The sequence below is a fragment of the Pavona decussata genome, unplaced genomic scaffold (assembly GCF_977016875.1).
Source record: "Pavona decussata unplaced genomic scaffold, jaPavDecu1.1 SCAFFOLD_166, whole genome shotgun sequence".
Classification (NCBI taxonomy): Eukaryota; Metazoa; Cnidaria; class Anthozoa; order Scleractinia; family Agariciidae; genus Pavona; species Pavona decussata.
Genome location: NW_028145577.1, coordinates 344,397 through 370,653, shown reverse-complemented (window position 1 = coordinate 370,653; position 26,257 = coordinate 344,397). Strand labels below are relative to the sequence as shown.

At 37.3% G+C, this 26,257-nt stretch overlaps 1 protein-coding gene and 1 long non-coding RNA gene across 2 annotated transcripts in view; one reads left to right on the top strand and one right to left on the bottom strand.

Annotated features, from left to right (window-relative positions):
* Nucleotides 1-4,226: 4,226 nt before the first annotated feature.
* Nucleotides 4,227-25,216, bottom strand: LOC146464262 (uncharacterized). Its single transcript, XR_014868552.1, has 3 exons — nt 24,513-25,216; nt 5,606-7,878; nt 4,227-5,349 (listed from the first exon to the last, which is right to left on the bottom strand). It is a non-coding gene; the product is annotated as an uncharacterized LOC146464262 (long non-coding RNA).
* Nucleotides 7,891-26,257, top strand: part of LOC146464260 (uncharacterized) — an 81,861-nt gene continuing 63,494 nt past the window's right edge. The window contains exon 1 of the mRNA XM_085130031.1: nt 7,891-8,070. Coding sequence (XP_084986157.1) covers nt 8,036-8,070 — 35 coding nt within the window. The 5' untranslated portion in view covers nt 7,891-8,035. The remainder of the gene's footprint in view (nt 8,071-26,257) is intronic.

Here is a 26,257-nt window from a genome sequence, read left to right as displayed (position 1 = left end):
AAAAGATAATCCCTTTTGCATGCAAAAACCATTATCGTTGAAGCCGAATATAGTATTATCGTTAACAACCTCACGTTTGCTGTCTGCAAGTCTAAAGCCGCCGTTACACGTTGAAACTTTTAGCTGAAACTTGTGTGCAACGGCGAACGAGACCAGTTTCACGAAGCGGTGTTACACGGTGAAACTCTTGTTTTTTCACCACTGCGACCGTTGCGAGCCGTTGCAGAAGTAGAAAGCGGCTCTACTTTTCGTGAAACTTGTCTCGCAACGGAAGTTCGAAAAAGTTTTACGAAACCGACCATGTTACACGGTGCAACGCCTGCTGAAACTTGTTTCGCAGCGCCGTTGCACACAAGTTTCAGCTAAAAGTTTCAACGTGTAACGGCGGCTTTAGACTTGCAGACAGCAAACGTGAGGTTGTTAACGATAATACTATATTCGGCTTGTCGTAGAAAGACAAAGGGAAGAGGGGGCGCCGACCTTGAGCATTTATACCATTTTCGGTTGTTGTTGTTGTTTTGTTTTACATATCATGATATCAAAGCAAAGAGCGTCAAGCTTGGTGATATTTATTCTAAACTTCGTCGATAGCAATTGTATATAACATTTTTTTTTTTTTTTTTTTTTTTCATGTGACGTGATGCTTCCGTGCCGAACTAAGATTTTGATAGCCATGCTTCTTTTTAATTTTCTTAAAAAAAAAATTTCCGTCATTATTTTTACATTGTTATACCATTTTAGCAAAATTTATTTATTGCTTTTGTTTACTTTGGAGTCAATTTGACTGGTTTTCTGAGGCCTTACAGTCGAACCAGGTCAAGCGTACCCCCCTAGACTCTATTAATGGATCGATTATTTGAAAATTGAACCCATTAGTCGTTTCAAAGAATGCATTCATTTATTCATTGTTAACGCGGAGCAATGATCAAATTAAAATTCGCAGAACATAGATCCGCGCTAACAGTAAAAGCAATAGCCTGTAAAATTCAAACTACAGTACATTTGAAACAGCTCGTTCGTTCAAACTGTTCCTGCATGTTGTTGACACATTCATATAATTCGTTATGCAAATTTGGTCATGGCAAGAGCACAAAGTCAAGCGCTTGCAAATGAGTCGGGCTGAAAAATTCCAATTTATCTTTCATGTATAGCATTACCTACCTTGTAGCATGAAAAAGTTTGGTATATATTATTATTTCACCAGACTGTCCATTATACGTCAACGAATAGCGCAACACATGTGTTGCCATTGTCGAAGGTCAACTGAAATGAACATCTTTCACTGTGAGTTCGCATATTTTTCGCTAAATTAATTTGCATATACCTCAAAAAGAGAACCGTTTGTTATAACAAAACGCTTCCAGTCCTTTTTCATTTTTGTTTTTGAATAACTAACGGAAAAAAACGCAAGTGTACAAACGTAAAACCCACCGTGCCCGGTTTAAAATGGCGAATTTTCTTTCTGACAGTACGCGTTGACTGCTGTAAATCACGAGAAATCTATTTTTTGAAAAATCCACTGCTATATAAATCAAGAATTGCCGCTCTGAATATATTGAGAGGGGTTTTTCCAGCGGGCTTTCTGGTTATCTAGTTTCATGCATTATTTGTACCCTGGTTCGTATAATCCAATCAGAAATCTAATTTTGATTTGAATACTTGAAACGACTAACGGGTTCAATTTTCAAATAATAGATTCATTAATAGAATCTAGGGGGGTACGCTTGACCTGGTTCGACTGTAAAGAAATGAAGAATAAAGAATAAATGACGAATAAATCCCAAAATCAATTGCGTTGACGCCGAATGAAAAAAGGTTTTAGGCAGGCAATTTGATCCTTCAGATTTCTTTTCATTTAAATCGTCATAGCTTTAATGCTCTTGAGAATACGAGGCCCATTCGTACCCACAGGGTCGAGAGTAGTTCTGTTCGATCGTACAAGACACATCTCACCCTCTTAATTCCAAAACACGTTTACTTTGTACAATAAAGATCGCCTAAATAAAATCCTTCTTTATCCCTCGATCTTGTCTCACTCGCACGGCTCCTGGTATGGTTTTCGCCCTGGTTACTTTACAATAATCTTCGGAAAACGTCTGATCTGGGAACGAGGCACGAAGTGGCGATATAGCCCAACCTCACGAGCCCACAGTTTTTTGGAACGCGGTATATGCAGGTAAACGTGGCGGAAACCGTACCAGGAATATAGCAACGTGAGATGTGTATTGAAAGATCGAAACAGAACTCCTCCGGACGCTGTGGCCTATATCCTTCTCCAAGCTGAATACTTGGACCCTAAACGTGAAGTCTATTCCATTGAACAGACTAATTGACCAATGCTGTGAGGGTAGGCGTTAGTGAAACTGCGGTGTTCCGTCGGCGCGGTCGCGTAGTGTGGATGTCTATTTTTTTAATATCTCCCGGGTTGGTAAAGTTGGCCACTGTATTAAAAAGGGACAAAAAGTAAAGGTTTCGAACGTTACCTTGTCGTCAAAGCTGACCGGTATTAAAACCTGTATACTTAACAGATGACAAAGAACAATTGGCAAGAACAACATTGATGAATCCTTTTTTCGTAACCTGTAAATAGGCACAGAAACGGGCAATAGGGGGTGCGCGAAAACGGGGCAAGTGGATCTTGACATAAAACAGAGAGCAGGAAATATCCCATCCTCGGAGACCCAGGGGCAGTTAGTCCGGGCCAGGCGAAATGGCGCGAAGAAAGTTCACTGTTATCATCGTCAATTTGCCGCTTGTCTTCGATTTAAGCGCGATCGGCACACAATTGAAGAGTCCCAAAATGAGAAACAAAAGCCCTATTGTCTTCTAAAAAGTCAACCATAACAATAGGCAATTAAAGTTTGATGCGACTACCTAAAATACCTTAAGGAGTTACTTTAAAAATGGCGTTAAGGAAGAAAACTTTTTGTATTTTCGCAAAATAAAATATTTTTCCATTTTTGGCAGATCGTTAAATGGAGAAAATATGTATACACAAGCCAATATTGCTTCACACATTGCCGTTGTCGATTAACCTGTTATGCACACATTCTATGGCTCGTCAAATAGTCTTTAATTTTTAGCATATCGCAACGGTGGCGTAAATAATAAATATTTTAACAAAGTTTTCGGCCAGCAATTAATATTTTTTAAATGGAACAATGTTAATGTCGGACACAAGCCAGGCTCCCGAGAAGCGCCAAATAACGTTTCCGTAGGAGAAGTGCGTGACGTGACGCACGTTTGAGTAGGAGTTGACAAGGAGGCCAATCGATAATCGACAACGGGACAATCGTTGAACAATCGTTGGAGGGAAGCTGTTGATGTTTAGAAGCAAGCAATACTGGCTTGTCCCATTTAGCAATTTGTCCCACTCGACGATCTGCCAAAAATGGTCACTTTGCCAGCGTGATGTCTTTTTGTAGTTCAGCTAGACAATAAAGCCATATAATGAACCATTTGTTAACCATGGTTGGTCGGTCAAGAATGCTTGATATTGGCCTTGTTTTTTTTTTTTTTTTTTTTTTTTCAAAACACGTGGCTGGTATTCAGCCATCTAGACCGAACAAGCTTCGTCAATACCAGGGGCATCGAATGGTCCCATTTAATTTTAAGGTGCTCGCCAAACCTTTGGCCTTTGCTTGAATTGCTCGCAAAAATTACATGGGTGCTCGCTTGCTCGTGTTCGCAAATTTTTTGCAACTGCTCGCATGCTCGCATTCTCGTTAACATGTGCTAGATTGCTCGAAATTTCGTTAATCCTCCTTTGTAGTTATTCTTTATACATACAGCAGTTATGATAGGGTTAAAACATCCTTTCCTCTGGCTTCAGTCTTTCTTCAACAGTTCAGCCTGTAACTATTGTTCTGTTTTGGAGCTGTCAGCCAGGGCCCAGTTGCTCGAAGCATGGTTAGCTTTAACCTGGGTTAAATACCATGACAACCTATAGGTTTTAGTACCTCTTAACCAATCAGGTTAGCGCTAGCCATGCTTCGAGCAACTCAGCCCTGATTATTAGCTATTACTTGGCGCAAAACATTTATCCTATTAATAAAAGAGAGATTTTGGCTAGCGGAAAATTTACGAAGTACTCGAAGTGCTCGCTGCTTGCCATCTGTATTTTTCTAAAGTGCTCGCTGCTCGCAAGAAAAATTTGACAACTGCTTGTGCTTGCAAAAATAAATACACTGCTCGCATGCTCGCAAATGCTCGCAAATGCTCGCAAAGACCATTCGATACCCCTTATACCCCATATACAACAACTTCAACCCAGATGTAATTATAACTGAGAACTTTTTTTTTTTTGAATGCTTTATTTGCAGTTGTATACATTTGTATCCACCGTGACTGAGTATAGCAAACATACGGTTTTATCTCACTTTATTGAAACCACTTGAGAAATATGGAATCACTGAATAGCTCAAGTTACTGGAGGCAGGACACATCTGGTTTGACTGCTTTGTCGCCGTAGTTCAAAATTACTGTTATTTTTAACCATGGATTCGCTTATTATCGATAGAGCAAACTACTCCTCGTGATTACTCGTAGAAAAGGACAATTCGAGTTCAGCATCACTAGAGTATAATAATAACCTTTATTTACCCTCGGCAGTGTTTATAGCACGAGTGCTAGTGAGGCCGAGCATTAAACTTCATAAAGAAACAATACAAATTGAAAATAACATGGTTAAAAATCCCAACTGGCTATTTACAAGCGCGTCCGAGGAGTTGAACTTGGGGCTACCGAGAAACAACTCCAGCTAGTAGTCAGAGCGGGACTTGAACCCGGGGCCACCGGATTTCAAGTCCGGCGCCCTGACCACTCGACCACGCTGCCTCCTACACACGCTGCCTCCTACACATGCTGCCTCCTACACATACATTGTCTATTGGAAAATTCGGAAGCAAAATATTGCAAAATATTGGCATCCGTCCGGATGGTGATTAATATTTACAGGACTAGATGTCCGATGATGTCCAATGTTCGATCAACAGTAATCAATCAGTCATCAAAGCCATCAATATGCACCTTCTCCATTCTGCCCTGGATCTGAAATGCCATTGGTTGACAAGAGATTCACGTATAGCGGCTATTTATAACCTAGAAATATTCAGTGCAGACACTTTGTATTCCCCTCACTCCAACATGTGTGAGCAGCTCTACTGAAGTCAAAAAATTGAACTGTGTATTCATTCGCGAAATTTTTCGTGCTATGGTCCTGTCGTAACTACAAACTGGAAAGTATATATAATTGCCGGTGGCAGCAGCATTAGAGCGCTTCACCCAGACGAGCTCACTGAGCAGATCTAAGTGGATCCTTCAGGTAGGGCCAGCAAAAAGCTACTTTTGCTAAAAAACAAAATCATCAAAATGTTAGCAATACGATAAAGGTTTGTTTTGCAAGACATTTTCTAAAGTTTGATGATCAATGTATTTTTAGATACAAACAGGACCTGAGGAAAGCCGACTCCACTGAGGTGTCATGGCGGAGGAAATTTAAATGACGGATTTTGAGTGGTAAGTTAGAAAGCTGTCATGTCATATAAAAATAAAAATAAAATTAAAAAAAACTAAAAAATATGTCATATAAAAATATAGTTTTTACTATTCAGTCAGCCGTAGAAAGAAAACTCATCCATCCGGTAGTCTATCTTCTTATCCAGACACATACGAATCTAGTCTCATGAACTACGCATCTAGTTTCTCTTTCCTGTCAAATTAAGAATGCCTCATTATATTGTTCCTATGTTTGATAGAGGTAAGATCACCTATTTAGTGTACCTTGAAGTAATACCTCTAACAGGCGCGGATCCAAGAAAAAAAAATGTGACCGTTTTCCGACTGAATGCGAGCACCGAAGGCACAAGGTTCTAGAGGATCCGTGAACATACTTCGCCTCGAGTTTGTCATCCCTTGGTTTTCACGTTGTCCTGACAGGCATTTTCCGTGCTTAAGCATGGGATTTTTTTTCTAACTATCTATTTATTGTTAAAAATCTGACTATTTGCCGTAAAACGGTGGGGACCGATCTGCGCGCACGTCGACAAAGAAATTAATATATCAAAATTAAGACTTGGCAGAATTTAGCTCCATACAGATTAACTCGCCATTTCCATTTACTTTTCTTTTGTAGGTGGTCAGTTTGAAACTAACTTGACTTACTTGACTTAATCCTCTTCGCTTCGACCGGATCATAGGGCTTCCACTGCAGCCTTCCATCGGACCCGATTTTTTGCTGTCCGATCCCAAAGTTTCAAATTTTACTTTTCTCAATGTACAAACATCGCTAATTAATATAAACAAACACTGTCCACTGTGGGTCTCACACAATTGATGATTTTACCCCTAAACTCAACAGTTGGCCTCTGGGAGCTCGTTTAGCCGTGACATTGCACCAATCATTGCACTCGGCATTCAGCGTCGTCTCTGCGACGAAGCATGACGCGGGCCAATTATCACTTCAAACATCCTAAAATTAAAAGCTCGTTAATTTTTTGTTTTGGCCTTGCTCCCAAGCAGTTTTCCAACTACTTTCTGCTTGTAGCAGGATGTAAGAGTTGCAACCTGTCTGTCGGCAGGATTTTCGATCAACAGACTTTTAAACATTTTCAAAGTCGCGACCAGCCCGACACTTACCTAAGATGAATACAACGATGCTAGTTTCGACAGGGACACTCAGAACGAAGCAGAGGATTCCAGTACCAGAAGGGGGTTTTCCCATGAAGTAAGCGGGCCAGAACATATTTGGTTGAATGCCTTCCGGCAAAGAAAGGTTTTTATAAATAACCTTTAATTAATTGTTATGCTAATCAAACTTAAGGGAGCTTATCAGCGGCGTTCCGGAGGTGGAGACTGCCTTGGTGAGCTTTCGATCCGAGAGCTCAATTTCTGCATGCTTTATATTGCTTCCCATTTGTCGCTCGTGGAGAACACTCCCGTTTCGAAGATTTGTGAGTGACATAAGGAAACTGGCCTTTATTAAGTAAGTAACTTATGGGTAATTTTTTATTTGATTTGTTTTCTTTTCGTCTACTTCCACTTTGCACCGCTAAAACCTCTTCAAAGGCAGCACAACATGTGCAATAGCTCGATTTTCCGTTCAAAAGGGTTTTGTTTTTACGCCTGAAGGCATGTGGTACCTTTTGTATTTTAAACGCCGTGGCTTTAAATTTTTCGAGCAGGCATAAATTTTGCGATCAATCTCACTTGGTAAATACGGTGTCTTCCAAAGGCTCTTCAAAATACGACGCCCACTCGTACCCACAGGGTCCAGAGTAGTTCTGTTCGATCGTACAAGACATATCTCACCCTCTTAATTCCAAAACACGTTTACTTTGTACTATAAAGATCTTCTCAATGAAATCCTTCTATATTATGTATATCCCTCGATCTTGTCTCGCTCGTACGGCCCCTGGTACGGTTTCCGCCACGTTAAGTTTACAATAGTCTTCGGAAAATTCGTAAGGTGACTGCAATGACAAATTCCCCCAGCAAAATATTGGCATCCGTCCGGATGGTGATTAATATTTACAGGACTAGATGTCCGATGTCCGATGAGCATTAATCAATCAGCTAGCCATCAAAATGCACCTGCTCAATTCCGCCCCGGATCTGAAATGCCATTGGTCGACGAGAGATTCACTTATAGCGGCTATTTATAACCTAGAAATATTCAGTGCAGACACTTTGTATTCCCCTCACTCCAACATATGTTAGCAGCTTTACTGAAGTCAAACAAGTGAACTGTCTATTCATTCGCGGAATTTTTTGTGCTATATGGCGATGTCATAACTTCAAACTGGAGCACTTCACCCAGACGTGATCACTGAGCAGATCTAAGTGGATCCTTTAGGTAGGGCCGGCATAAAGCTATTTTTGCTAAAAAACAAAAAAAAAAAGAAAAAGAAAAATCAGAATTTCAGCAATATGATGAAGGTCTGTTTTGCAGGACATTTTCTCCGCAAATATTAAGTCTGATGATCAATCAGTATTTTCAGATACAAACACTGACCTGGGAAAAGGGCTGCAAGGTGTCATGGCAGAGGAAGTTCAAATGGCGGATTTTGAGCGGTAAGTTAAAAGGCTGTCATGTGATAAAAAAAATATATAGTTTTTATCATATCTCTTCAGTCAGACGTAGAAAGAAAACTCATCTATCCATCTTATCCAGACACAAACGAATCCAGTCTCAGGAACTACGAGTCTAGTTTGTCTTTCCTGTCACATAAAGAATGCCTCATTATATTGTTCTTATGGCTGATAGAGGTAAGATCATCTATCTAGTGTACCTTGCAGTGATAGCTCAAACAGGCGCGGATCCAAGAAAAAAATGTGATCGCTTTCCCATGCTAGTACTGAAGGCGCAAGGTTCTAGAGGATCCGTGGACATGGATCGGGTCGAGTTTGTCATCCCTGGCTTTTCATACTGTCCTGACAGGCATTGTCCGTGCATAAATATGGGATTTTTTTTTTTTTTCTAAAACTATCCATTTATTGTCAAAAATCTGACTATTTGCCGTAAAACGGTGGTGACCGATCTGGATACGCTCATGTCGACAAAGAACTTTAGTCGCAAAAATTAATTTATCGAAATTACGAGTTTGCAGAATTTGGCTCCATACAGATTAACTCGCCATTTCCTTTTACTTTTCTTTTGTTGATGGTTAGTTTGAAACTAAAGTTAATTGATATAATAATCTTCCCAAGAAATAACAAATAACTCTCAAGCAATGAAGCACAGAGTATGCAAATAAATAAAACCGTAGCATTAGGAACTTTATGTTGTGCGCAGATTAACATCCTAGAGAAACGGCTTCCGCTTTCAGTTCAGAGCCATTTTAATCACTCAACTTCATGGCGATGATTCAAATGTAATCAGTATCTAAAATCAACACATGCTTAATTAAAATTTATTCTTATAGACCCAGTCAAAGTCACAATCTATCAAACTGTAATTTCTTCGCTTAGTATATTTGTTTTGTTATTATATATAAGGATGCGATTTCCGTTTGTAGTGACGAAATGATTTTATTGGCTTTCATTTTTACGTCATAATTATCGCAATGAGCTCTAAATAAGTCCCTTATTTTAAGACTAGACTTCAGCACCATTAAGGATGCATTAAAAAGACTAATGTTTTGCTTTATTTAATATTCAACTTAGTTTTTAATAAATGCAAAACGTTGATTGCACAAATTTCAAATGATTCATTTCATCTGGTCCGAACGCGCTAAATGCTGTTTCAGTTTATCCGTACCATAGTATAAAATGCTTATGTCCTTATGCTTTTATCGACTAAAATGAAATAAGCCCCTCAGGGGACGATAGGTTTGCCAAGTCATAAAAATTATAGAAGCAAACGCGGAAAATCTAATTTCACGCTTAAACAGAGTTAACATTCAACAGATGTTATCAATGTGGGCAACTTCAATGGTTTGTCTACAAAGGTTTGTTAATCATGGTTTAATGGCGACATTTGCGTGGTCATGAATTATGTACATGGCGTACGTACTTGATAAGTTTTACATTTTTGGCACATTTATTCAAGCGCAATGCCTTAGTATTATTATTATTATTATTATTATTATTATTATTATTATTATTATTATTATTATTATTATTATTTCTTTATTTCTTTATTTTTTATTTTTTTCTTTCTGGGGGACTATAAATGTCAAAGCTTTATTAATCAGGCTGACACAGTATCAAGACGAACAGTTAGCAAGCTCTATTAAACTATTATTCTAGCGCTTTGCACTATTGCTAAAAATAGATTCTGTCACTGAGTCCCCCCGCATAGACTCAGACAAACATTTCGATCCGGGCATAACTAAGATGTATGTGCTAGGGCAGTAATAGAGAAACGGAAGCGCTTGCATTTTTCGAAACGTTACTATTGACATCGGTTAGGAATTATCAAATCTACAATAAATGAAGTTTTCAAAATGTCCAAAACTACCGTCTTAGGATTTATAGAAAGCCAACTACGAATTTTCAAAGTTGAAGATGAATGAAATCGAATTTATGCGCGTGACGGCGCGAAGTCTAATCTCAACCGGATGAACGAAGTTAGAAATTATTTCGTCAACAGAAATATTTCTTGCACATCTCAATTCTTAATTCGCAGAATAACACAATCTTAAACTTTATTTTCGTGCGAAAATCATGATTTTAGGACAAGCCTAGCAAGAGATATGATTTTTTAAAGATGTCGCCTGCGAGATTTCATGTTGCGCGAATTACGCAACAAATGAATAGTGCTTAACGCCGATTCACGCGCACTCGACAACGGATCGTTTAGGTAAATTATCTGTTCGGAAGGCCCTTAATCCCCTACAATTTTCTAAAGGGAATTTTCACCTCGAACGTTCGCGATATTGGAAATATTTAAGGCCTGGTGTTTTCGGGTTGATGAAAATTTGGTTTCGGGTACCGAAGAAAGGTCAGCTAAGATTTTCTGATAGGTAATAAGACCTAAGGTTTTTGGAGAAATGGACAAAAATGCCCTAGTAATTTCGAAAAGACTCAGGTTCTCCGAGAATAACCGAACAGATAAAAATATTACAGCGCCGCCTGAAATGAATCTACAGAGCTTTAAAGGCACTCCAGATAGCCTAAGACAGCGTTTCAAAGGATTTGAGAGAAAACTGTCGTTGGGTGCCCCTGTCGAATTGACGACGAGAAAACAATCTAATGAGTTTTCGGCCATGAATATTCGATTAGTGGGATAAATAAACTTTATAAAAATTATTTTATTATTTTCACATGATCAGGATGTCGAGAGATATGATTTTTCAAAGGTTCGGTTACAAGTTGAGGGCACTTGCATATTTTCACAACAGCTTGACTCGCAGAAAACTCGATTGCATTTTTCGAAGAAAAGAAACGTTTCAATTTACATCGCTTAGCAATTATAAAAAAAAAAAATTCAATAAATAAAGTTTTCAAAAAGTATCAAGCTACCGCTCAAGCATTCTTGGAAATCGAATTATAAATTTTCAAAGTTCAAGATGCATACATGTAATCAAATTATGGGAGTGACGGCGAAAAGTGAAAACACGAGTTGGAACCAATTTCGTGAATAGGAATGTTTCTTGTGTATCGCCATTCTTAATTTCTATGAATACACGTACACTTCCTTACCCTTATTTTCAAGCAAGATTTATGATTTTTCGACAATCCTAGCCAGGGATATGATTTCTTTAAAGATTCGGTTGCAATGCGAGGTCTCGTGTAGCGCGAATTAAGAAACAAACACATAGTGCTTCACGCGCGACTATATAATCTAGTGAGTCTTCGCCAATGGATGTTCCATTAGTGCGTTAAAGCTTTATAAACATATTTTTCTTATTAGAGAAATATGATTTATCAAAGATTCGGTTACAAGTTGACGACATAAGCATATTTTCGCAAGAGCGCTAGCGGACCTCGCATCAAACTCGCTTGCCTTTTTCAAAGAACAGAAATCTTTCAACTCAGGTAACTCAGAAATTTCTCTAAGAACTTTTGCGCAAACTATTTTTCAATTATCAAATGCTCGGATGATGATGGTGATTCTCACTACAAATTTATGCAGTCTTGTACACGTTCCACGAGCTCGTCGCTTTCACCACTTAATTTCAATCCTCTGCACTTTAATCACCGTTTCAGCTGTTCCACAGTATATTCCTGCGGTTCTCTTTCAAATACAGAACCAGGAACGCCTAAAATTTTCTGTGAGAACCGTCAAAGGTCGAAGCGGACTGACTCGTAAGACTTTACACCTTTTGCCCTTCATTATCAGGAAATACATTTTCATTAGTGTTAAAAATTAAATCATTAAAGCGAATGTGTAATCATTGTATGAAAATAGACAAACGTTTTAATTTTCGGTGTCGTCAATAAGGTGTTTTACATAGCGAAAAATCTCATTAATGCAAATATCAGTTCAATTTAATGGAAATAACAAATTTTTAAGAGAATGAACAAACATTAGACGCTTCCTAATGTTCTTTAACGAGGAAAAAAATTCATTACAACAGAGATACAGTCAGCGTTACAATCAAGCAAGTCTTAGCTCTATGCTTCAATCAACTCCCCATTGAAACATCGTGGTATATGTTAGTCTGCATAAACCTAAACCACGCTGCACATTTTCTGGCAATTATCTTGTTCACGTTTCTCCTCTTCTCGCGGGGATCTTCAAACGCCCTAACTCTCCTTTCACGATGCTCAATTGGGATACGGTTTCGACGAACTCTGTGTTCCATAACTGCGACACCAGTGTGCACATGTACAGCATCGTTTTTAAATTTAAGCATCCCTATAAATCCATTGGGAAATTAGTCAGAAACCACGTAACTAAATATCTTTTGTAGTTGAAATTTTATTCGCGCAATGGAACGTTAACCCTAAGTTAATGAATCTTCATTCGCACTAAAGAATGTTGTTTTCGATAAAACGCTATTCTAATTGGCCTTAATGAATCTTCTTTTCGATGCAAAACTCCTTAATGACTGCCACAAATTGAAATGTTTCATTTCCTAGTTAAACTGATTATACACTAATTTTATTGACCAATGTTTTCGCGCTAATGAAAATTTATTTCCTGATAATGAAGGGCAAAAGGTGTACTTGTTAGTCATTGTTTCGGTCTGTCAGTCACGTCATGACGTGAAAGCGCTGCTACGCAACGCGTTTGACAACCGGATCGCATCGAGGCTCACTTTTGATTGTTAGTGATTGCAGAATACTTTCTGTGCTATTATTAGACTCCACAGCCCCTTCAGCGACGCAACTTATTTGGACACAAAACTCCGTAAATGGTATAAAGTAAGTAAGTAAGGGGCCTTTGACTTTCAGACCCAGAGCATACCTCCCGATAAAACATGAATTTCAATAGAAGTCAATTATCGTTTTCCAACGCACGCCATTCACCGTGGAGAGAGGACTTGGATCCTCAGGTGGAAATAAGGTAAGACTTGTCCACCAGTATCAGGGATTGATCGAAGGTTTTTGAAAAGTTTGGTTGGGAGAAGTGTAAATATTATCGTCGTTTCCAGTAACTCAAGGATAGATTTAGATTTAAAAATGCTAGAGCACGGAATCATATATTCCCCGAGTTTTACGAGCTACTGTGCGCTTTCCGAGTTTTCAAATGCAAATAATTCGACGACTTCTTAGCCTCTCCTAAAAGAAGGAAGGGATTAGGTTTTCACTGCGCGTGGCGAGAGTTCGAGGTAACCTGTAAGCGAAGAAATCGTCTTAGTCTTCATCATAAATGAATCCAAATTTCTTAGGCGGACAAATATTCCACCGAAACGTGCCTCGCTCAAACTGACTTGGCGCAGAAATTTAAAGAAAACGTATCTTTTACCGAACTTTAAGACGGTAGCATGCTTGAGCTAGAGTTAACTAAAGTTAGAATTATCGAGGTGATGGTTATATTTTGTAGGAAACGTTTGATCCACTTTGAAATATAAACCCTACAATCAAATGAATTCTTCTGGCATTTTAGCTCTTCATTTTGTGGAAGGAATTGAACATTTGAGAGCGCATCGAAAAATTAGTTATTCTGATATTCATGTATAACTAATGAGCCCGAGTTCAGGCTGCATTTCAGTCACATCAGTGAACATGCTATTTGTCTCGAGTGCCTCAACTCTTAAATAATTTGCATACATGCTTGGCAAGTTAGAATTTTTCGATTTTTAGGTAGTCTGCAAATCGACATTCAGTTCAAAAAAATATTTTCGAGGAAATGGAAAATGGAGCATCTAATTTTGTGGCGAGCTGTAACTGTTGTTTTTAATTTGTCCCTCCGACAATTTATCCAGTGTTTTAGCCGTATCAGTACCGTAGGCTTCTAATTTTATATTTACAGAATGAAAACGTTTAACTTAAGCCAGCAACGTTAACTAGAAATCTCATGGTGACCTGATAGATAAGTAACTACAAAAAAGTATTATCAATGCCGACAAGTGTTGTGGCCGTCGCTTAAATGGAAAACAGTCTGAAAATGATATGCATACAGCCTGACCTTTGCTTGAAATCAATACGAAGAAGGAAAAGCGGGCTTTACCAGCTAAAATTAAAAATAGCCGTTATTATACATAGCCATTAATGCTACTTAATGATAATAAATCGATTTCAATTTACCTCTGAAAAGAGTGAGTACGTGCCATGATATGAGAGAAGGAGTACTTCAGTGTGAGCAAGATTATTTTACATTTTGTGTATTTTCTTTCAATCAGTAGTGGTAGGAATTTGACAGTGAAGTTAGGGCTGAATTCCGTTGAAAAAAAAAATCGCCAAAATCTGTCTTCTTCTTTAAAGTTATCAAATCTTGGACAGCATTTCGTGCTAGTATTTTTATCTAACATTCCAAATACAAACGTCTTAACTTCGGACAGGAATGAGAGCTTTAACAAAAATAAACATTCTTAAATTTGAACAACATTTATTCGTTTTAAATCAGATCCTGTTGACAATTCTTCAGTGATTTTGCCTTGAATTTAAAGATCTTTTAAGTCACGCAAACACGTCGAAATATACTGTAAACTTTAGAAAAATCTTTATTCAATATTCATTTAAGATTGCATGTTTCCACACCAAGAAAATTGACCGAAATACAAACAATGTCCCTTATGATAGAGTTTTTCTAGTTTAGTGTATTACACATACTTATTCAGTCTGGATTAAAAAACAAACAAACAAACAAACAAACAAACAAGTTTCCGAGTATCGGGAAATAATTTTTGAAGCTTTATAGTGGGGTCTATAGTGGAAGGATCTGACGTTTAAAATAGTGCAATAAATGAATATAATTCAAACGCACTCCAGTGTCCTCGTCACACTCACAAAGTAAGCACTTTTAGCTAAGGTGAAATAGCTGACGGACTTCACTGGGCTGATTGAGGCTAGTTGGTAAGAGAACATTGAGAAGTCTAAACTGTTTAAGTGTCGGTGATGTTGGTATCACCAAGGGAGCGAACTAACGAAAGTTGACCTAAAAGACATTTTATGATACGTCGAACTCATAATACAAATATGTATATACAATGTACATACTTTCAGCACATGATTGCTTCAAAGTTCCTCCTCTTCATAATCCTTACGTACAGATGCATCGAGTTCTTAAATAAATGCTGCGAAACATCCTGGTCAGGGAAAGAGACGACGGCAAAACCACAAGGAAAGAGCAACTCTACCATCCCATAATATGAAAATTGCAAGCTCTGAAATGGTAACTTCGCAGACTAGCTGGTGTCGATAAGAAACTTGAGCATTCCTATTCAGTAGATTTTCACATTTTCTTTAAAATCCCACTGCTGCAACAAACCGCGAAATCATTCATTCTGATATGGTTTTCCACTTGTGTACATGTGATTCCGACATGTTACAACAAATTCCTACGAACCAAACGCAAATACACGAATTTGTCCTTCACTCAGTGAAGTTTGATAGCTCAGCCATGGTTCACAAACATCCGAATGGACGCATCTATTGTCGTTTGAACGATTTCGATCGAGATTTTTTAGAAGAAACCGAACATATCCGTTGCCAAATGGTATTTCTATCTTTCCAAAGGAACAAACATCGCAACATTAATATTGCTTGATGCTTCAACGTCACGTTGTGTTCCATATTTGGTATTCTAAACAATACCTCTCGTTATGTGTCAATCAGGGATTTCAATCTAAACGTTCTACTTCAATGGTTGGAATGTCCTTGGCCAGCGAAGCGATTGTTCCATCTCTGAATATGACACAGGTATAACTTTTGTAGCGTGTAGAGGATCAGTCTTGCCCTATGGACTAAAAAACGACGTATATACGTCAGTAGCGATCTAGATTGACTTTTGTATTGTGCTCGTTTCACTTCATGGCTTATTGAGGAAATCGTTGTTTTCTGGTTAGAATCCAACCCCATGTCTTACAGAACTAAACCGCACTTTGAACTGACTACGCGGAAAGGAAAATGTAAACAAAACAATGGCTCAAATTAAAAGTCTCTTTTGATTGGTGGAAAAACAAAGACTGTCGTTGTGTTGGCACCCACCTCCTTGAGAACGAATATATGATTGCTTAAATCCTTTCTGTGCCGCCTTAGCGTGTAGGCACAAATTTAAAAAAGATGATCAGGAGCATCAGTGCCCCGAGCAGCAGAACTTGAGAACTGGATCCCTCTGCAGCGGTACGTTCCTAAGTGAAGAACTTTTCATTTTCAGAGACAGAACATTGTTCAACATGAATTTCGATAGAAATCGATTATCGTCTACCATCGAAACTCATTCAGAATGGAGAGAAGAATTAAATCCACCGCGGGAAATCAGGTACAACTTTTCATCATGTTTGTAAAAACGTGACGATCGAAGCTTTTGAAACGTTTGGCTGGGAGAAATGTAAATATTGTCATCGTTTCCAGTTCAACAAGGCTAGATATGGTTTTAGTTAGTTAGTTAATTTAAACTGTGTGACACAATTTTTTATACGGACCGAGATTTCGTGGTTAGATATGATACAGTCTAAGCTACAAAGGATAGCACTGACTGCTAAAACTTAACTTAACGCGTAACACTTAAAACTTTTAAAAACGTTGTTTCCTATATTAACAGGTCATCAGTATAATTGTTAAACTTAAGCAGAGTTTGTAAGTAAGTTGAAAATTTAAATTGCTTTAAATTAAATTATCTTTGTCGATAACTAAATTAGCAGTTCCAAGTCAACCCCAAGTCACATAAAAAATAAAACATTCTTCATTGCTTGCTCAGTGTTAACTTGAAAGACATTTGAGTCTGATCAGAGAACGATGAATTTTTTGTCGTTTCAACGATTTCGATCGAGATTTTTATGAAGAAGGCGAACATATTCACTTCCCAAATGATATTTCTATCACATAAAGGACCATACACGCAAAATTAATCACGTGATGTCCCATATTTTGTATTCTAGACAAAGCCTCTGGTGATTTGTCAATCAGGGATTACAATCTAAACTCCACTTGAATGGTTGAAATGTTCGCAGGTTCTATCTCTACTGATTATGACACATCTAAAACTTTTGTAGCGCGCTTGTTTTGCCTCCTGGATTAAAAGAACGAGGTATATTGCATGCTTAGCCCGCTTGCTTTGCATTGCGGATTAAAGAACGAAGTAAATAACTTATGTAGTGCGCTTATTTCACTCCATGGATTATTTAGCAAATCGTTGTTTGTTGATTAGAATCTCGGAAAGTCCATCGGACAATTAGACGATGCAAACTCCAGTGGACTCCATTGGACGACATTTCTATCCTCTCCAACGTTAAATTATAATTACGTAGTCTTCCGGTAAGTCGATGCCAAGAGAAATACGACTCCAAACCTTATGAAATTAACCTAACTTCCGGCTAGTTTTGGGGAGTTTAACTATCCAAGTTTTCGGTGCAAGATTTCACATGTAGTGTCACGTGACTTCTGATGTAAACAAATCGCTGAAGTTCGGAGTCCGTACGAGTATCATGAGAATTACAACCGGCACCGAAAAGGTGACGTCATGCAAAGGCAAGCAAATCAACCACTTCACCGAATTCGTTGCAATTACTTTTTTTACATAGAGAATTAAAATATGATTGGTAGAAGAACAAAAACTATCTGCGCGTGGCACCCACCTCCTTGTAAACAAACACGTGGTTACCACATACATTATATAGAGTGTAAAAGGATGATTAGGAGCATCACGGTCACGAACAACAGAACTTGAGAACTTGATTGCTCTCCAACAGTTCGTAAAGTGAGGAACCTTTGACTTTCAAAGACAGAACTTTGTTGAACATGGATTTTGATAGAAGTCAATTATCGTTCACCAACAAACGTCATTCATCATGGGGAGAGGACTTAAATCAACCGCGGGAAACAAGGTACACCTTTCCGATCGTGTTTTAAAAACGATTGAAGTGTTTGAAACGTTTGGCTGGGAGACGGTGTAAATGTTACAATCGTTTTCAATTCATTAAGGCTATATTTGGTTTGGTTAGTTAGTTTAAACTGTGTGACATTACCAGCGAGAACATTAAAGCATAGCACTTTAAACGTTTTTCTGGATAACATTTTGTCATATCATGTTGATAATTATTAAACTTAAACCGGACCGGCTGTTCGGATTGTTAATCTGAAAATTAAAATTGCTGAAAGTTCTAGGGAACGGAATCTTATATTTCCCGGTTTTGCGAGCTAGTGTCAGCATCTCAGAGATGATATACAAATGTATGTTTGGAATACATTGATGCATGGCAAAACGCCAGCATTCTTGGGGTTGAATTAATTATAGTTCGAATTATCGATGTGACGGTTATATTTCGTAGGCCTGTGTTAAGACTTAAAACGTTCTTTTCTGGATAACATTTTGTCATATCATGTTTATAATTATTAAACTTAAACCGGACCGGCTGTTCTGATTGTTAATCTGAAAATTTAAATTGCTGAAAGTTCTAGGGAACGGAATCTTATATTTCCCGGTTTTACGAGCTTGTGTCAGCCTCTCAGAGATGATATACAAGTGTATGTTTGGAATGCATTGATGCATTGCAAAACGATAGCATTCTTAGGGTAGAATTGTGGTTGTTATAGTTCGAATTATCGATGTGATGGTTATATTTTGTAGGCCTGTGTTTGATCGACTTAAAAATATTAAACCGAGCAATACATTTAATTCTTCTAGCATTTAAGCTCTGTCATTTTTTGGTTGTAATTGAGTTTGTAGACAATCAGTTATAGACAACAAAATTTGCATAAACATTCTGAACATGTTCCATGTGACTCAAGTTCAAACATTAAAAAAAATAATTGTTTTCTTTAGCCTGTACCTTATTTTATTTCTGAGCTCAGGCTGCATACATTATTTTAAGTCACACTAGTGTCGTCTAATGGCAAGAAGGAAAATTATCCATGTTTGGATAATGCTGCATGGCAACAAGACATTTACTTAAAAAATGTGTTAGAGGAAATATCATGGCAAACAATAATTGTAGTTCCTCGCACAATTTATCCAGTGTTTTAACCATTTTACAGCGTTCCTGTAATTTTATACTTGCAGAACGAAAGCGTTTAGCTTAAACTGAGCCATTCATAATAGCCTGATCATAAGTGACTACCAAAAAGATTGGCGATGCACAAGTGTTGGCTCCTATAATTGAATGGAAAACACTTGAGAATGATTTGTATACAATGATCGGTTATACGAGAGAACCTTTGCTCGAAATCAACACAACTTAATTAGGTTTCAAGATTTATCGGCTAAAATTACTACAGCCGTTAATATTTTATCCATTAAATGCTATTGTGTTAAAAATATAAATATATGTGGATTTATGAAAGGAAAAAAAAACGTTAAATGTTACTTTATAACGAAAATAAATGGATATTTAATTAACATATCAAAAGGCCACGTTCGTGCCATCATACGAGAGAAAGAGTACTTCAATTTGGACATAATTATTACACATTTTATTTTATTTTCTGTCAATAGTTGTAGAAATTTGACAGTAAATTTTGTGAGTAAATTTCCTTTAAAAAAGTAATAAACAAACAAACAAAAAAATAGCCAAATCCGTCTTCTTCTATGTGGTTGTCAACAATGTTCAGTGATAAATTCTCCTTTTTAACCTTTTTCTTTTTAGAAAGAATCTCGCATTAACATTTTTATCTAACATTCTCAGTACAGACAACTAAACTTGTCAGACAGGTATCAGAGCATGAAAAGATACTACTAAAATCTGAAAAACATTTATTGGTTTCAAATTAGTGCCTGTTGACTATTCTTCAGTAATTTTGCCTTTAATTTGAAGATTTTTTTTTTAAGTCACGCAAAAATATACTGTAAATATACTGAAAGCTCTAGAAAAATCTTTAGCCAAAATTCATATAAAATTGCATATTTTCAGCACCAAGGGGTTTATCTATACTAAAGTATAGAATTCTTCTAGTCCTTGTGCTTTTATCGACTAAAATAAAATTAACAACTCAGAAGACGATAGGTTTACCGATTCATAAAAATCCATTTTTTTTTGGAGACTATAAATGTCAAAGCTTTATTAATCAGGCTGACACAGTATTAAGACGAACAATAAACAAACTCCCAAAATTGTGCTCTCTTGCAAAACCTTTATTTAACCATTCTAACGCCTTGCACTATTGACAAACATTTCGATCCGGCCATTGGCAAAATATATGTGCTAGGGCAGTAATAGAGAAACGAAAGCGCTTGCATCTTTCGAATTGTTACTATTGACATTGGTTAGGAATTATCAAAAACTACAATAAATGAAGTTTTCAAAATGTATAAAACTACCGTCTTAGGATTTATAGAAAGCCAACTATGAATTTTCAAAGTTGAATTCTTGAAGATGTATGAAATCGTATTTATGCGCGTGATGGCGCCAAGTCTAAACGGGAAACCGGATGACCGAAGCTCGAATCAATTTTTTGAACAGAAATATTTCTTACGAATCTCAATAGTACAATCCTTTACCTTTATTTTTGTGCGGGAATCATAATTCAAGGACAAGCCTAGCAAGAGATATGATTTTATAAAGATGTCGCCTGCGAGATCTCATGTTGCGCGGATTACGCAACAAATGAATAGTGCTTCACGTCGATTCACGCGCATTCGACTTGACGACGAGAAAACAATCCAATGAGTTTTCGGCTATAAATATTCTATTAGTGGGATAAATAAACTTTATAAAGATGATTTTATTATTTTCATATGATTAGTTTATCGAGAGATATTTTTAAAGGTTTGGTTACAAGTTGAGGGCACTTGCATATTTTCATAAGAGCTGAACTCGCAGGAAACTCGCTTGCATTTTTTGAAGAAGAGAAACGTTTCAATTTACATCGCTTAGCAATTATCGAAAATTTCAATAAATAAAGTTTGCAAAAATTATCAAACTACCGTTCTAGAATTCACGTAAATCGAATAAAACATTTTCAAAGTTCAAGATGCATATATGTAACAAATTATGCGAGTGACAGGGAAAAGTGAAAACACCGTCGAGTTGGAACCAATTTCGTGAATAGAAATGTTTCTTGTGTATCGCCATTCTTAATTTCTATGAATACACGTACGCTTCCTTACCTTTATTTTCGTGCAATAATCATGATTTTTTGACAAGCCTAGCCAGAGATATGATTTCTTTAAAGATTCAGTTGCAATGAGAGATCTCATGTAGCGTGAATTAAGAAACAAACACATAGCGCTTCACGTGCGAATACATAATCTAGTGAGTCTTCGGTAGTGGATATTCCATTAGTGCGTTAAAGCCTTATAAACATAGTTTTCTTATTTTTATACGATTAATATGTAGAGAGATATGATTTTGCAAAGATTCGGTTACAAGTTGACGACATATGCATATTTTCGCAAGAGCGCTAGCGGACCTCGCATCAAACTCACTTCCCTTTTTCGAAGAACAGAACCCTTTCAATTCGCGTAACTCATAAATTTCTCTAAAAACTTTTGCGCAAACTATTTCCCATCATCAAATGCTCGGATGAAGAGAATTGTGCTTCCCACTATTTATGCAGGCTTTAACACGTTCCGCAAGCTCGTCGCGTTCACAGCTTAATTTCAATCTTCTGCACTTCAACCACCGTTTCAGATGCTCCACGGTATATTCCTGCGGTTCTCTTTCAAATACAGAACCGGGAACGCCATCATCGCCTGTAAGAGCCGTCAAAGATCGAAGCGAACTGACTAATTAAACTGCATTTGTTAGTCATTGTTTGTCTGAGTCACGAGAAATTTCATTACGTCATGACGTGAAAAGCGTGCCAGACGTCTGCACACAGGCAGTTGACCACCAGTGCTCACTTTTGATTGGTAGTAGAGCAGTTTCTGCGCTATTATTAGATTCCACATGAATACGCACAGACCCTTAAGCGGGGCAACTTACTTGTAAAGACCCCGTAAACAGTAAGTAAGTAAAGAGTCTTTGACTTTCAGACCCAGAGCATACCGCCCAATAAAACATGAATTTCGAGAGAAGTCAATTATATTTTTCCAACGCACGCCATTCACCGTGGAGAGAGGACTTGGATCCACCGCAGGAAATAAGGTACAGCTTGTCCACCAGTACAATCGACCGAAGTGTTTGAAAAGTTTAATTTGGTTGCGAGAAGTGTAAATATTATCGTCGTTTCAAGTTACTCAACCATAGAATTAAATTTCTAAAAATGATAGAGCACGGAATCCTATAATCCCTGAGTTTTACGAGCTACTGTGCGCTTTCCAAGTTTTCAAATGCCAATAATTCGACGACTTCTTAGCCTCTCCTAAAAGAAGGACGGGATTGGCTTTTCACTGCGCGTTGCGAGAGTTCGAGGTGACCTTTAAGAGAAGAAATCATCTTGGTTTTTGTCACAAACTGTGAATCCAAATTTGTTTGGCGGGCAAATATTCCACCGAAACGTGCCTTGCTCAAACTGACTTGGCGCAGAACTTTAAAGAAACCGTATCTTTCAAAACGATAGCATGCTTGAGCTAGAGTTCCTTATAGTTAGAATAATGGAGGTGATGGTTATATTTTGTAGGAAACGTTTGATCCACTTCGAAATATAACCCCCCACAATCAAATGAATTGTTCTGGCATTTTAGCTCTGTTATTTTTGGAAGTAATTGAACATTTCATTGAGTTCTTGAAAAAATTTGCATTCAGTCCGCATCTAAGAAAAACTAGTGAATTTTTTAATACCTAATTAACAGTACCAGATTCAACCTCTGGTCATTTAAATTCAAACACTTACAAATAAAGCACTATACTTTACTTGATTAGTGTTAACTTATTTGACGTTTCTCGAAGCTAAAAGATTTTCTTCAGCCGTTTCATTGTTTCGTCTTGAGTTCAGGCTGCATTTCAGTCATATCAGTATGAACACGCTATTTGTGTTGAGTGCCGCTGAGCTTTAACAATGTGCGTTGATGCTTGACAAGGAGGAAAATTTTCGATGTTTAGGTTATCGGATAAGAAGAAAAATATGTTCGAGGAAATGGGAAATGGAGCATCTAAATTTGTGGCAAGCTAAAATTGTTGTTTTTAATTTGTCCCTCCTACAATTTATCCAGTGATTTTTCGTATCAGTTGCGTCGGCTCCTAATTCTACATTTACAGAATGAAAACGTTTAACTGAAGTCAGCAGCTAGAGATCTCATGGTGACCTGATAGATATTAAGTAGCTACACAAAAAAAACAATCAATGCCGACAAGTGTTGTGGCCATCGCTTAAACGGGAAACTCTGAAAATACAGGGTAATCTTCGCTTGAAATCAATACGACTAAGAGGAAGCGAGCTTTACCAGCTAAAATTAAAAATAGCCGTTATTATATATAACCATTAATGCTACTTAATGATAATAAATCGATTTCAATTTACCTCTGAAAATACTGAGTACGTGCCATGATATTAGAGAAGGAGTACTTCAATTCGAGCATGATTATTTCACATTCGTGTATTTTCTTTCGAAAAGTGGTAGGAATTTGACAGTGAAGTTAGGCTTGAATTCCTTTGAAAAACAAATATCTCCAAAATCCTTCTTCTTCTATGTGGTTATCAAAAATTTTCGGTTCACTATCAGCATCAGGGCCAAGTCCCCGTTGAAAAAATACTAAAATAAAATAACCAAAAGTACCCTATGTAACTCAGGCTAACAAAATTATTTTTACTACAAACAGACTACAAATCAATTCTCTTTTTCATTTCTATAAAACTGCGCCTTTTTTAAACTACTAAATTAACTCTGTTATTGCCACTATTAAGCGACCTTATTTCTCTCGTTTACCTTTTTTTGGACAAGATTTCGTGTCAATATTATCCAACATTCCAAATACATACATCTTAACCGTGACAGGCATGAAAGCTTAAACAAAAATAAACCTTCTTAAATTTAACACTATTCATTCCTTTTTAAATAAGCTCCTGTTGACTATTCTTCAGTGATTTTGCCTTGAATTTGAAGATTTTTTAAGTCAAGCAAACTCGTCTAAATATACTAAAAGCCCTAGAAAAATCTTTATCAAGATTCATTTAAGATTGCATATTTAATTATTCGCACCAAGGAAAATTGAACGAAATACAATGTCTCTTATGATAAAGTTTTCCTAGTTTAGTGTATTACACATGCTTATCCAGTCTGGATTCAAAAACAAACGAACAGATAAACAACAGCAAGTTTCCGAGTATCGGGAAATAATTTTTGAAATTTTACAGTGGAAGGTCTGACGTTCAAAATAGTGTACTAAATAAATATACTTCAAACGCACCCGTGTCCTAGCTCGTCACACTCACGAAGTAAACATTTTTCAGTAGCCAAGGTGAAAGAGCTCACGGCCTTCGTACTGCCTGATTAAGCCGCTAGTTGGCAAAAGAATATTGCTATGTCTGAACTATTTAAGTGTCGGTGGCGTTGGTGTCACCGAGGGAGCGAACTAACAAATGCTGAAAGGCATTTTATGTTAAATCGAACTCATAATACAAATATGAAAATACAATGTACATACTTGCTGCAGATGATTGCTTTAAATTTCCTCCTCTTCATAATCCTTAAGTACAGAAGCATCGAGTTCTTAAATAAATGCTACGAAAACATCCTGGTTCGGGAAAGAGACGGAGGCAAAACCCTAAAACCACAAGGAAAGAGCAACTCTACCATCCCATAATATGAAACTTCCAAGCTCTGAAATGGAACTTCGCAGACTTAACTGTCGATAAGAAATTTGAGCATCTCCATTTAGTAGATTTTCACAGTGTTTAAAAATCCAACTGCTGTAACAAACCGCTAAATCATTCATCAATGTGGTTGTCGACTTGTATAAGGCGTGTGATTCCGACATGTTGAAGCAAAATTCCTAAGAACCAAAGCAAAATGCACGAATTTTCTTTCACTTCAGTAGAGTTTATAATTCGAGCATGAGTCACAAACATGTGAACGATGAACAGTTTTTGTCGTTTCAACGATTTTGATCGAGATTTTGAAGAAGAAACCGAACATATCCGTTAACAAATAATATTTCCATCTCTTACAAAGGAACAAACATCGCAACATTACATTGTTTGAAGCTAAAAAGACACGCCACGTTCCATATTTGGTATTCTAAACAATGCCTCTCGTTATGTGTCAATCAGGGATTTCAATTTATGAAACGTTCCAATTCAATGGTTGAAATGTCCTTGGTCAGCGATACGCAGGATCCATCTCTGTTTATGATACACATAAACTGTAGTATTGTGCTTGTTTCGCGACTTAGCTTAAAGAACGAGGTATATAACTTGTAAATAGGCTTAGTTTTGCCTCATGGATTTAAAAACGAGGTATATACATTAGTAGCGCTCTTGTCTCGCATTGCGACTTAAAGAACGACGAAAATGAATCGTTGTTGATTATTATCACGAAATGTTGATCGAACTGTTTACGACTCCTAACCATGCGAACTTAACTTAATGACGACTCACTTCTAACTTTGCTTTTGTGAGGGGCAGACCGTAAATAATGAAACTTGACTAATGGAACTTGAAACTTGAAACTAAAAACTGACCAATATATGATTGTTGCGCGGTTACGGAATTTGACGACTCACGTGTGGGGCAAACGGCAAATAATAATTAAACAAGATGCCTATACTGGCATTTACGTGTGATGCCCCTTGATTCTTATAATTGTATGCTTCGCAGACTATCCTAGCTAATGGAATATTTTGAGTCACAAAGATAGCGTTATGTTGTTTCCCTTGTGTTACGCGTCTTATCGCTGTACCGGAATTTCTATTACAATAACGTTGCCTGACTCACGTTTCTGGTTATGTAAATAAAAGTGTAAGATTACAAATTGTTTTCGTTTCGCCAAAAAAAAAAAAAAGAAAGAAAGAAAACAGGCAAAAAGCTTTCCTAAATGAAAACGTTTAGTAAAAATGGACAATCAAACCTTTAATCTTTTTGTAAAGTGGATTTCCAGTTGCGTTTAAGCATCAATTCGACAAAGTGATGCGATCTGCGTTTTAGCTTAATATCAATGACCTTTCCCCCACATATTCTGGATGGTTCTACAACTGTCAAATAGAAGCATGATTCCTTCGCCTTGAACTCTCCAATTTTCACCGTTTTTACTGTCGAGTGCTTCTTAGAAGTTATTCTTTCGATTCACCGTTTCAAAAGGGTTGATTTTCTTTTTGAAAACGGCACATTGGAATCTAAAACATTAAAACAATATGGCCACGCCACTAAAGTCAAGCCTTTTCAGTTCCACCGA